General features: G+C 38.2%; 2 protein-coding genes and 1 long non-coding RNA gene across 3 annotated transcripts; all 3 read right to left on the bottom strand.

Moving 5' to 3' along the window:
* Window positions 1-115: 115 nt before the first annotated feature.
* LOC131471333 (extracellular calcium-sensing receptor-like) lies at window positions 116-1,823 on the bottom strand. Its single transcript, XM_058647830.1, has 4 exons — window positions 1,714-1,823; window positions 1,223-1,517; window positions 1,031-1,117; window positions 116-690 (listed from the first exon to the last, which is right to left on the bottom strand). Exons 1-4 carry the CDS (start codon window positions 1,821-1,823, stop codon window positions 319-321), a joined length of 864 nt encoding a protein of 287 aa, XP_058503813.1. The 3' UTR covers window positions 116-318.
* Window positions 1,824-4,992: 3,169 nt separating this feature from the next.
* LOC131471332 (extracellular calcium-sensing receptor-like) lies at window positions 4,993-8,788 on the bottom strand. Its single transcript, XM_058647829.1, has 6 exons — window positions 8,717-8,788; window positions 8,184-8,390; window positions 7,826-8,101; window positions 6,568-6,795; window positions 5,998-6,121; window positions 4,993-5,918 (listed from the first exon to the last, which is right to left on the bottom strand). The coding sequence occupies exons 1-6, from the start codon at window positions 8,786-8,788 to the stop codon at window positions 5,008-5,010; spliced, it is 1,818 nt and encodes a 605-aa protein (XP_058503812.1). The 3' UTR covers window positions 4,993-5,007.
* A 113-nt stretch (window positions 8,789-8,901) lies between these two features.
* LOC131470867 (uncharacterized) lies at window positions 8,902-9,547 on the bottom strand. The gene is made up of 3 exons (XR_009241954.1): window positions 9,383-9,547; window positions 9,215-9,301; window positions 8,902-8,986 (listed from the first exon to the last, which is right to left on the bottom strand). It is a non-coding gene; the product is annotated as an uncharacterized LOC131470867 (long non-coding RNA).
* Between the last annotated feature and the right edge of the window lie 3,673 nt (window positions 9,548-13,220).

Raw genomic sequence — 13,220 nt, 5'->3', positions numbered from 1 at the left:
CAGACATAACTAATGAGAAGTGCAATTTCTAGGCTAAATGCAAATGAAAATATCTCTGTTTCAGTTTTCCTAAATGTTAATATTGAGAAAGAAAATGTTTATCATTACATTTTGTTTAATTCTTTCTCCTAAAAAGAACCAATAAGAGAACCATTAAAGCCCAGAATCAATAAGCAGTAAGCAGTAAAAAAAAGTTCAAATCTTTATACCACATATTTAACATGGCTCTAAACAAAGAACACAGGATGATGCTGTTTCTTTCCATGTTATATAATTATATACATTATTGTGCATGAGTTAGGCTGACCTAATACTAGCTCAATTTTTTGTCTTTCCATAAAATGGATGACATATACTTTTACTTGACTTTTGTAGCTGAACTAAGAAACATCTCAGCAGCAGCGTTATCAAGGTAGATACCTCTCCCAGTAGTTGGATCACATGACTCTCATGTGCAAACACAATCACCACTCGAGCTGTAGATTTCCTCATCACATCCACTATTCTCCTGAGTTCAGCAGGGTCGTCACCCCAGGGCAAAATCTCTGTGTACGCCAAACAACCTCCACCCACTGGACCCATATCAGAGTGAAAGATTCGGGCACCGTGGATTCCATAATCATCATTACTGATGAGCAGACCTGCCCAAGTCCATCCAAAGCGTTTTAGAATCTGAATCATTGCACGAACCTATGTGGACACAGAGCAGAGGGATTAGTGCACAGGCTGGAATCATCATTCACTAGAAATCATGCTAAACAGGTTCATCAAACATGTTTAAATCATGTTTAATCACTGTTGTTAAGTTGTATATATCTGACACCACACAACTCTGGAAGAAGACATCTTGTATCTCAATGGGACCTTCCTGGCTAAATTAAGAATAAATAAAAAAAAAAGAAAAAATAGACACATTACATGACTAGTGATACAAAAAGGGTATATTTTACATCGCAGTGTATATACACAGACAGGACTATTCTAATGCATGATTTATTTAATGTGTTTGATTTTGTAGATTCAGTTTCACCTGAAAAGTATCATTCGGGATCGTCCTAAAGAAAGATGGGAACTTCTGTCTGTCACCCAGGCAGGTACATGTGGCAAAATAACTCACCTGCAAAAGACAAAAAAAAATGATTTATTCAAACATTTCAAAGTTAATTACCCATAACTCATTTCTAAAATTGAAATGAAATCACAGTTTTTGAGTTGAACTTACCAGAGGCACTTTGTACAAACCTAAGACCGTGGATATGGAAATAGTATTTGTAGAGGTATAATCACCCACAACCCCTAGGACTGGAGGCGGTCCCACACAGTTCTCCTCTAATGTAACTTGCTCCTCTTGACCACTGACTAAGGACAGTGCTGCACGGAATCCAATTCGTAGTTGGAGACAGTTATCATACAGACTGTATCCCAGAGTCACATTGGGCAGCAGATCAGAGTTTCTGTTAATCTCATCAATAGCAAAGGCCATGGTCTGAGCCTTTCTGAATCCTGTAGCATCAAAACTAACAACATGACACAAGTGTTTACTCCAAAAAAATATTCATTACAATGTCACTGTGCAAGGCTACAACAACATATTATGAATTCAGTCTGAGGAATACTTCAACCATAATAACAAAATGTACATATGCAGTACACGGTCAAAAGTACAGTCTTGATCTGCATCTGCTTTGTTCTGTTTCTGTGAAACTCACTCACCCAAAGCAATCAGGCTGTTGTGGCTCTGAGGTAAAAGACAGGTCAGGTTCGGCAGCAAAGAAGTGGAGTTTGAAAAGTCCACCGAGAATCACATCTCCCGTCTTGTGCATTCCATTTAAATGAAACTGTTCCTGCAATTCACAAGAGGAGGAATAAAGAGAGTAGGACACGGCAGAGGAAAAGCAGGAGAACAACATTTGGAAGAGGAGGCTGGCGTCTAAAACACTTCTCATGACTCTCCTCTGGTTCATCCCCTAAACTGGCTGCAGTCTTATCACACTATCACCACATTTTATTGATTAGCAGGCGCCCATGTCTAATCTTGTAACACCACCCATCAGTGCAGAGGAGGAAGGGAAGCTGCAGGGGCAGGGCCCAAAATAAATCTTCTGACATTTATTTGTACAAAATGAAACTGTAGATATGATTATTAATGGTTTGATTTTGCATAGGTGTATATATATATACATATATTCAGAATTACTACTGTGTAGATCATGTTATTACTTAATACCCTCATCCTTATTTTGCTTATTATCAGAATTTTTATTTAATTTTTTTTTAAATTTTTATTGGTATTTTTATTGAAGCTGCTCCCCCAGCACGCGCTTTTTTTCCGTTAACTGGATGTTTATTTGACATCATCAAACTTATATAATGTTATGTAATAACAGTTCAACACAATTGTAATATTTCTACAACAGTTTTATAGCTTTCACATAACTCAGGGGTTTTATACATTATTATAATTATTATTAAAAAGGTACTTTTTAAATCGTTTTACAAAAACAATTCCAGTGCATATTAATCGTGAAGTTTACAAATAAAGCTCAGTCCACAGTCCACACCGTTATCTGCCCCGTGTCACGATGTATGGGACTGAACAAAGTGATACGTGTTAAGTGATTCCACGTTTCCACATTACTGTAAATATATTTGAGTATGTAGACTTGCAGTATATGTGGACATTTTTCCTATAATGTTGCATGTTTTACTCCACTCTCATTATTTGACTCTGAAGTAGTTACTTGAAAATAAGATTTTGCACACATAGCATATTTATGAATCAAACTTTTACTATCAAGAAAATACCCGTAACAAAATATTATATGAAAAACACTATCCAAATATATCAATATATATGTTAAAAAGACATCATATGGAATCAACACCAGCACTTTTTAAAACTTTAGTACTTAACTTACCTATAAACGAATGTCTATTACATTCAAATCACACAATACTGATTTAATCTATCAGGTCTCTGTGTTTTGTCAGTGTAGCAGTGATTTTGTGTCACAAAGGGAAATTCTGGAAAAACTGGAGACATGATGTTTTATGTCAGTTTACAATAGCGACATTACAATAATGAAACCAGATGATGGTAAAATGGTGAAAAAGTGGCCATGAAAAGTTCAAGAAGTGAATTCTTTTTTTGCTTTTCCTTTTCTTTGAAACATTTTTAAGAATGAAAACAAAAGTGTAGAGGGAAAGTTACACTATATGGACAAAAGTATTGGACCACACCTGTTATGTATTTGAATTCTCGGCTCCTTATCGCCAGTGAAGGACAATCTTAACACTTCAGCATACCAAGACATTTTGGACAATGCTATGCTTCCAACATTGTGTTTGAGGAAGGACCGTTTTCTATTCCAACATGACCCATGTGCACAGAGCAAGGACTATACAGACATGGTTTGATGTGGAATAACTTCAATGACTTGACTTAAACACCAGCACCTTTTGGATGAACTGGAACAGAAATTGCGAGCCACGCCTTCTCGCCAACATCAGTGCCTGACCACATAAATGTGCTTCAGAATAAATGGACACAGATTCTCATAGAAACACTCCATTACCTTGAGGAAAATCTTCCAAGAAGTGTGGAAGCTATTATTGTTTCAAAAGTGGTGACCAACTCCTCATTAAAGTACTGAATACAGTACCCCCCAGACCGATGGGGACCAGATCCCCCACATCCAACTAAGCCCCCAGGCCACCATAGCTGCCCCCACCCAGACCGCCAGCCCCAATATAGCTGAGGAGCAAACAGGAGTCGGGAACCCGGGAGAGCACTCACGCCCACCCCACCCCCGTCCACCAGGGAATGATTTGGTGGTGTGTTTGCATGTGTGTGTGTGTGATATGGGGTATGTTGGTATCTAGTGTGCTGTTAAAATGGAGGGGAAAGATGTGGCAGCGACACCCCACTGCTGGCAGACAGTGGAGCTGTCAACATGACCCCCCACCCCCCAGACCCTGATGTCTATCATACGATAAAATTAGGGGAGAACGGCAGACCAGGGGTGACGGAGAGCAACCCCACCATGTGGTGAGGGTAACCACGCCCCACACCAGATGAGATGAGGGCATCTCATCATGGGGGTAAATCATCGGACCAAGCCCCGCCCCAGGACACAGGGGCCTACATAAGTGGTAAGTTATTCAGATGAATGGCATGTACATGAATCCTTTTTCTAGTGTTCGCTCAGTAATGGCCACCCATTCGTCTTAGACACAACTTGGCACACTGATTTTTCTTGCAGCAGTAGGCTACAGTTCTTTGTAATTGGCTGCTGTTGTTTTCAGATACCAATCTATTTTATGGTGACTTTTCTGGGTAATCATCTTCTACCAGTTACTGATGGTGTAATCTGTCTCGTGGAGCCTTCTGCCTTAACAGACCTCCATGCTGCTGTAAGTACTCCTAATATTCCACAGATTTGTCATAATGAGTAGAATATAACACAAACATTCTGTTGCATTACAGGAGGATGATGACGACACCTTATTACCTGCCACAGAGAGAGGCCTGTTGAGGTTTACACCTTTTTAAAAAACAAACAAACAAACAAACAAACTATGATTTCAGTTAATAGTGTTGTTCCACAATATAACTTCAAACTTGTTTCTCTCTAACAGAGCAATGCTGGAAATTACAATGAGGAAGAAGGTCCATCAACCTCCACAGCACAGTTTACCTCAGTCAGATGTTGTGCAAGTACCCAACCACTCCTGTTTCCTGCCGGAGTTGTGTTGTTTGATAAATGGTCCTTGTACTCATAACTAGATACTGATTTCAATAATATTACATGAAAAAAAGACGTAATTTAAAAAAGCAGTTACTCTTGAAACAACAAAAATTACTCATGTACAATGAATTCAGAAAAATTCCAGAAAAATATCAAAACAGTAAACTAATTTATTGTATCATATCTTTATTGCCTGTTATTATGACTCAATTCTGTAATACAGAGTGGATCACACCGAGAGACAGAAGTGGTAACGTTTTTACTGTGTGGTGCCACGACCCATGATGGCTTTCTTTGTGTTCCTCTCTGGTCTCACAAGGATTATATAACATTTAGGTCCAAACAGCGCCACCAAGAGGCCAAAGCTGGAGGCTAGGATGGCAAATACCTCCACTGCATCTGCATATTTGCCTGGTGAGTTGATGTAAGCAGGGATAAAGGCCACCCACACTGCACAGAAGATCAGCATGCTGAAAGTGATGAGTTTGGCCTCATTGAAACTGTCCGGAAGATTCCTTGCTAAAAAGGCTAACAAACAACTGAGGATGGCCAGTAAACCAATATAACCAAGTAAAACTGCAAAACCAACTGTGGACCCAACTACACACTCATAAACTATCTTGTCATTGTAATACTGGGTGTTTTTATAAGGCATTGGTGAAGCAGAGACAAGCCAGACAGTGCAGATTGCTGCTTGAATAGAAGTCAGAACCAGAACTGTCCCTCTCTGCTGCACAGCACCAAACCACTTGAGACTGGACTCACCTCCTGGTTTGGAGGCTCTGAACACAGCCAGAACCACCATGGTTTTCACCAGGATACATGAGACACAAAGCACAAAGCTGATGCCAAATGCTGCATGTCTCAGTTGACAAGTCCACGGTCTGGGTCGTCCAATGAAGAGCAAGGAACACAAGAAACACAATTTAAGTGAAACCAAGAGAAGAAAACTGAGTTCTGAATTGTTGGCACGAACTATAGGTGTGCTGTGATGATGGATGAAGATGCCCAGAACAACAATGCAGATAAACGTGCCCAACAGTGAGGTGAATGTCAAGCAGATACCCAGAGGTTCATAATAGGAGAGGAACTCTGTTTGCTTAGGAACACAGTGGTCACGCTGCAGGCTGGACCAGAAATCTTCTGGACAACTGGTGCACTCCATGGAGTCTGAGAAAAGAGGGAACGCGATGAGATACATGTTTGTCTAACATCTCTGAACTGTGGCATTTAAAACTTTAACACCCACCAGTCATATTGCTGATCTTTCCCTCAGAACAAGGGACACAGTCAAAACAACACTCAGGTTCCCCCTTCTTTCTGGCCATGCGGGTACCTGGAGGACAACTCTCACTGCACACTGACCGAGGAGGCTGTGTAGAGAAACATCTATATCTGTTAGACTATTCTATGAATGCTTTTCCATACTTTCCATGTTCCATGTCTGCAAAGAGTTGCTGTTTAAGTCCACCCACATATACAAAGATTAGTTTGCACACTCGTTCTGATGCGTTGTATCGTGTGGGTGTTGACAAACCTCCTTGCATGACCTTGTTTTGTTTGTCTCTTCTTCAACCAAAACAAAATATGACCACCATTGGACAGAAAGTAATGTGATACAGAGAGCATATACAGCTGGCACGTTTAATACACAGTCACAACATGGAGGGCTGCACATGTATGTCAGCATACGATGATCACAGCAGCCACGTGCTGACAGACAGCTGAGCAAACACAACATTCCTCACAGAAGAAAAGTATGAATCAAGCCCAGTGAGTATGGCGAGGAGATCGTTGTGTAAAACCCCCAAAATGTTACCTTTTTGGATTCAAAGTTCCAGAAGATTTTGTCTTCATCCAGTGAGAGTTCTTCACCTTTGAAGGCTGACCTCTTGACCTCCCCCACAATCTGAACTTCAGATTTTTCATCAGGAAGCCATTCCCAGTTCATGATGTCATATATCGGTAAGGCGTCACCATTCTCATCAAATGACACTCGATCGCCAAATGCTGTGGTGAAGTTGACTTTTTCCATGTAAAACAACAGCTTTGAATATAAGAATTAGACAGAAGGAAATACAGGAGGAAAAAATACAATTACTACTCGGCCATCGTTTGCCTCAGCTGACCATTTTCTCCTATTATTATGCACAGTAATAATAATGCATTTAATTTAAGGGCGCCTTTCACACCTATGATGATTTAATATGAATTTATATTTAATGTTTGTGCTCAAGTTGAAAATCAAAAATCTGATTATTGCATCTATATTTTACATCTATATTATTTGCATCAATGCTTTTCATTGCCTTGCATTGCATTGTATAATTACTCTTTGACTTGATATTATAATAATAATAATAATATACTGGGAAAAGGACAGAATGAATGGAGAAGGGAGAGAAAAAGACATTTTTACTTAAATGAGAATGAATGTAAAGTTTTGAATCAATATATTATTTCTTTTGTATGCATGTATAAATGTGTTGTGTATCTTATAAATGTCATTATTGAAATGTGAATATAAAAAAGAATATACATCACACAAATAGTAGGTTATCAAGTGATATTTATGAACTGTTAATTAAATAATAAAGCAAACAATTTCACTGTGTACTCTGTGGCACTTAACGAAAGCACACCTGGAGGTACACACTTATATATGTATATGTATATATATATGGCATTATATATATATATGTATGTATATATACAGTATGTATGTATGTGTATATATTAGATTATTGATCCTCCTGTTGTTGATTAAAGAACTGATAAGGAAATGTTTTGACACAATTTTTATGATGACAAAAGCTTTCATAGAGCCACAGCAAGTCAGCAACTAAATATTTAACACTTAAAAAGGTTTTTATTATATCAGCAGGTTCTAGAAAAGAATCTTGGAAAGAATAAAAATCTAAATCCTATTTTTAAACATGAATTGTTTATTTATTTAATTGTTTGTTTAATTTAGCTTCATATTCACAGTTTCATTGTCTAAGCATTTGTAAATGCTTGTATGAATGTATTTACATAAATGTTTTTTTTTGTTTTTCAAGTGTAAAGTGAAATCTCACCTGCCATGGCTCCAGTCTTTGTAAATGAGCACAGGTGTTGTTGCTGAAAGGTCCTCTCCCCGGTTCACACTGCAGCATGTCATCAAGAGCATACGCCAGAGCGTACACAGCCTTGTATGCATTATACTCTGGCCTTAGGCCTGCAAAGTCCAAAAACTCAGTCTCCACATCCTCTAGAGCTTCCTGTCCAGAGCATAATTCTCCTCCAGCTTCCACCCAACCTGCCGGTGGAGGTTCAAACCTACACTGAAAAGTGTGCTCCCAAAACTGATTCACCTGTAAGATATTTAAGATTTAATAGTTTAATATTAATGTTTTAATGCAAATATCAGATTTGATTGCAAAGTTTAATTCTCACCACGTTCTGTCCATGATTGGTGTTGTGATGTAGGTCAGGGCGTATATGTAACAGGAAGTCAGCTAGGCCTGGTATTTCTCCTTGACGGATGGCGATGCCGAGTGTTCCAGCAAGGTACGGCATGAGGTCAGGCGTCTGGAGCACAACAGCTGATGTCCAGCCTTCACTGGCGATCCACTGCAGGCCTGTCACATTACGCCTCACCACCTGTACTCGCACATGAGTTAAGCACATTTTAGTTAATAACAATTTAACAATTGAGGTTATATACTGTAGATAGATAGATAGATATCTCTCTCTCTATATATATATATATATATATATATATAGATAGATATATATCTGTCTATATATATATATATATATATATATATATATATATATATATATATATATATATATATGTATATATGCAGTTTTTCTCTAAAACCCTCCCAATAAAAGTTTAAACTAATTCCAGGAAGGACATTATCAATGAAATCTCTATTTTATAGGCCAACAGGATTTTGGAACATATCTCTTTTAGGACTGACCTCTTTCATGAGTTTAATCACATGACTCTCATGTGCAAAGACAATCACCACCCGAGCTGTAGATTTTGTCATCACATCCACAATTCTTTTATATTCAGCAGGTTCTTCACCCCAGGGCAAAATCTCTGTGTACGCCAGACAACCTCCACCAGCTGGACCCAGATCAGAGTGAAAGGATCGGGCAGCGTGGATTCCATAATCATCATTACTGATGAGCAGACCTGCCCAAGTCCATCCATAGTGTTTTAGAATCTGAATCATAGCACGGACCTATGTGGACACAGAGCAGAGGGATTAATGCACAGGCTGGAATCATCTTTCAGATCGTTCTAGAAATCATGCTAAACAGGTTGTTGTATATAGTGTATATCTGACACCACACAACTCTGCAAATGAGACACATAACATGAGCATTGTCAAACAAGGTGTACATTTTCAATTGCAGTTTTTTCTGGAATGTTGTTAAACATTTTATGTTTTGTGCATTTTGGTTTTCACCTGAAAAGCATCACTTGGGATCGTCCTAAAGAAAGATGGGAACTTCTGTCGGTCACTCAAACAGGAGCATGTGGCAAAATAACTGACCTGTAAATAATCAGATCACCAACTTGTTGAAACATATAATTACAATTAGGGGACATTATTTTTTTAAAGAGGTCAACTCACCAGAGGCACTCTGTACGAACCTAACACTGTGGACATGGCTATAGTACGTGTCGACGAAGAATCACCCACAATCCCAATGACTGGAGGAGTTCCTACACAGTTCTCCTCTAATGTAACATGTTCCTCTTGACCACTGACTAAAGACACTCCTGTGCCAATCCCAGTTTGGAGACAGTTATCATACAGACTGTATCCCAGAGTCACATTAGGCAGCAGGTTGGAGTTTCTGTTGATCTCATCAATAGCAAAGGCCATGGTCTGAGACAGCCTGAATCCTACAACATTAAAACTTACACAAAAATACAAGCATTTACCACTTAAAATGCATTTGGCAGTAACTATGAGACGGTGTATGCATTTCACAAATATGCATATATCGGCATCAGCACCCACAAATAAAGTTAAATGCTTCAAAAAGATCAGATAAAATGCAATGATTTGACATTAATAACAAGATAAATACTTAAAACTAATAATTAGCTTCTTTACTGTTGTGTTCCCGTGACAGACTCACCCATAGCAGGTGGGCTGCTGCGGCTCTGAGGTAAAATACAGGTCAGGATAGGCAGCAAAGAAGTGGATTTGGAAAATCCCACCGAGAATCACATCTCCAGTCTTGTGCAGCCCGTTTAGATGAAACTGTCCCTGTAACTGACAAGAGGAGGAAAAAAGAGAAGAGGACACAGTCGAGGAAAAGCAGCAGAACAACATTAACAAGAGAAGGCTCATGACTTTAATGTGGTTCATCTCTTTTCTGAGTTCTGTTTCATTACATCATCCATTTTATTCATTTATGACAATTTTGTTTATTCGAACATACCACCTATCAGGGTAGAATAAGAAAGAGTAGGGGCCGGGCCTAAAATGCTATTTGTGAATACGAAGGTGTGTGTGTTGGGGAAACATTATTGGCAATAATTTGATTGTCTGTAATAACTAAATATTTTTTAATAAAAATAATTACATATTTATTAATTTTGAAAATGTAAGTTAATTATTAGCACAATCCATTTATTTAAAATCAGTCAACATAATCAATGTTGACTATAAAATTTAAAAGATATCCCACACAGAGTTTCTCGTTGTGAACACAAATAAAAATATATCAAATAAAATGACTAGTGCTGGGCATAGATTCATTTTTTTTTAAATTAGATCATTCTCACTGCAATCCTGTAGTTAATCTAGATTAATCTAGATTAAAATGCTAGATTTTAATTTTGCCGAAGACGTTCAAAAAATGTGTGACCTAAATAATAAAAATGCATGACAAACTGCTTGAGAAAGCTGTTCTACTATTTGGTAATAGATCATTATTGGTAATAATGATCAATAAGATTTACATCGGTGTTTATTTTTTATTTTGTTAAACACGTGAACATTAATGGAACTGTAGGCCTACATTACAGGTCATGAAGAACTACTTCAACAGTCAGTAGCTTTGTGACATGGCTTGAGTCGCTCAGACAGACCAGCTTGTTCACTGATCTCTTCTTCTTCTTCTTCTGCTGCAGTAACAGTAGGTTACAGTTGTGGCAGGAGTCTCCAAGCACAGACAGATTTAAAGTGGTGCCTTTTATACTGTGTCCCTGATTGTCAGCTCTGGTACTACCATTTGCAGGTTTCCCATCAACATCATTATTATCAACAAAACAATTTATTTTAACTCAGTATTTTTAACATGTTTTTACAATATTTTTTATTAATTATTTTATTAAATGCAAACTCTACAATCACCATTAAGGTTCTCAAAGTCCTATCCATCTTTCACAAGTTCCCCTCTCTTTCTCCCCACTTGGTCTGCCCCGGAACCATAAATAAATTCCTGCTCCCTCGGGACTCCTTTAGACTTATGGTTTTTTGGGAAGTAGTTGGAGGTTTGTTACGGTTGGTGAGAGAGAAAGCAAGAACGATTGATTTCACAACTTATCAAAGTAATTTGAAGGAGTGTGGGAGCAAGAGGAGTTGGAATGAGTGTTCGATGACCTATGACGTCCGGTATACGATATCTGTGTACGACTCTTAACCAAACTCTTTCTGATGGAAAATGGAGGAGGCGACAGGTGGCAGCGAACGGGGAATTTCACATCGAACAAATGACTTGTTTGACGCGGTTGAGCCAACTGCTCTGAGAACGGATCAGAGATAGGCAGTCGGGCAGGAATGGAAGTTGGTGAAGGGAGCGAGGGGGACAATGAGGGGGAGTGGAGAGGATACAAGGACATGAGAAGAAAATAAATCCATTCACGCTGACAACACATCTGGCTGATGAAGTAGTAGAAATAAAATATGCAAAGATGCTAAGTGATGGGAATCTGTTGGTGAGGTGTAACAGTGAAGAACAAACTGGGAACAACAAGGTGGTCAGCAACTTTGTTAAACCAAGTTTAGACTTTGTGGTACATGGGATTACAGTGGTAAGGAGACAGAAATGTACTAATTTAAATGGGAAAGTAGTTGAAGAGTTAATGGATGAAAGGAACTTGGTATGAATGAATGATGGGAGAGGAACTAGGGTGAACATCGCTACAGGTACGGAGTCAGCATTAGATGTTACACTAGTGTCTAGTGTGACTGCTGGAGTTAGCAATTGGGAAGACAATAGGCCAGGCCAAGAGGGCAAGCTGGAGAGAGTTTTGGTGGCAAAATGGGAAGAACGACACCTGTGGGAGAGGATTGGGATTGTAGAAAGGTATGGGATTATCGAGTCATGACTTCTGAACTTGCATCACAGCCTGTATCACTATTGTATTTGCTTTTTACCTATATCCCATTCTTATTTGTTTATTTCTAACTGCAATGGACCCATCTTTTATTAGTCTTTAATAAAGTAAAAAAGCCAATGTTAGATGTTGTTTTGACTTTATTCCATCATGAATAACAATATGCACTAAGGTGCAACACCCTTGGGAAGCACTTAACACTTGTTGTTGTTTAACTCACAGAAGTGAGGTGTCATCATCACAGCATCTTCTTAAACCTGCAAAGTGACATTTTTCCCAGGATACTGAGGTTGGAACAAAGTGCCAAGCTGGGCAAGAAAAGACAAGCAAGTGTTTCCAAAGTGACTGATGACATCTGAGTCTGAGGCTGTTCAGCAGAACTTCCAAAACAAGCCAATCACAATAGTTATCAGCTCTAAAGTAGAATCAATATTCACCATCAGCTCCACTTCTTAGTGTACTAAAGCAGATAATCAAATACTGATAATCAAAGGCTGTCTCAAAGTGTAACTGTTCTGGTCCATCACTGTCTGACAACACCACACTAATAGGATTCTCAGTTCAGGCTCTGATTATTATTGTAGAAAACACTAACTCTAATTTACAGAGATTTTCTGATGTCAACACAAAGCTTTAAAAACAGCGTTCATTTCAGGCTGTGTTGTGTTCTTAAATGAATCGTCACTGAGGTTAGCGTCCATTGAAAGTGCTTGTCCTTGTGTTAATGGGTCACGTCATCCATGTTGACTCCTACATGATCTGTTTGTTGATAATTATATCTTGATTGTATTAAATACTCTAATGTTCAATGTAATCAATTTATGCATCATGACCATATACAGTTAAATGTGTTCATATATAATAAATAATAATAATTGTAATACAATTGTTTTAGCAATGCTATAGTGACCAGTACAAACACACATGTGCAGTTTTAGAATAATAAAATAAAACTGCTTCTATTCAGAGTGACCTACCCTTACTAATAAAACTGTAATGTAACTCTAATTAATATTAATGGTAAAACATGTGTTTGTCCTATATTTCATGTTAAAAAATATAAAGAAAATACATCTTTTACACTAGGTTTATTCAAGGCATGCTTGAGCATTACA

This window comes from Solea solea, chromosome 13 (assembly GCF_958295425.1).
Source record: "Solea solea chromosome 13, fSolSol10.1, whole genome shotgun sequence".
NCBI classification, from domain to species: Eukaryota; Metazoa; Chordata; class Actinopteri; order Pleuronectiformes; family Soleidae; genus Solea; species Solea solea.
The sequence above is the reverse complement of the archived record's forward strand: the minus strand, read 5'-3'. Positions and strand labels throughout refer to the sequence as shown.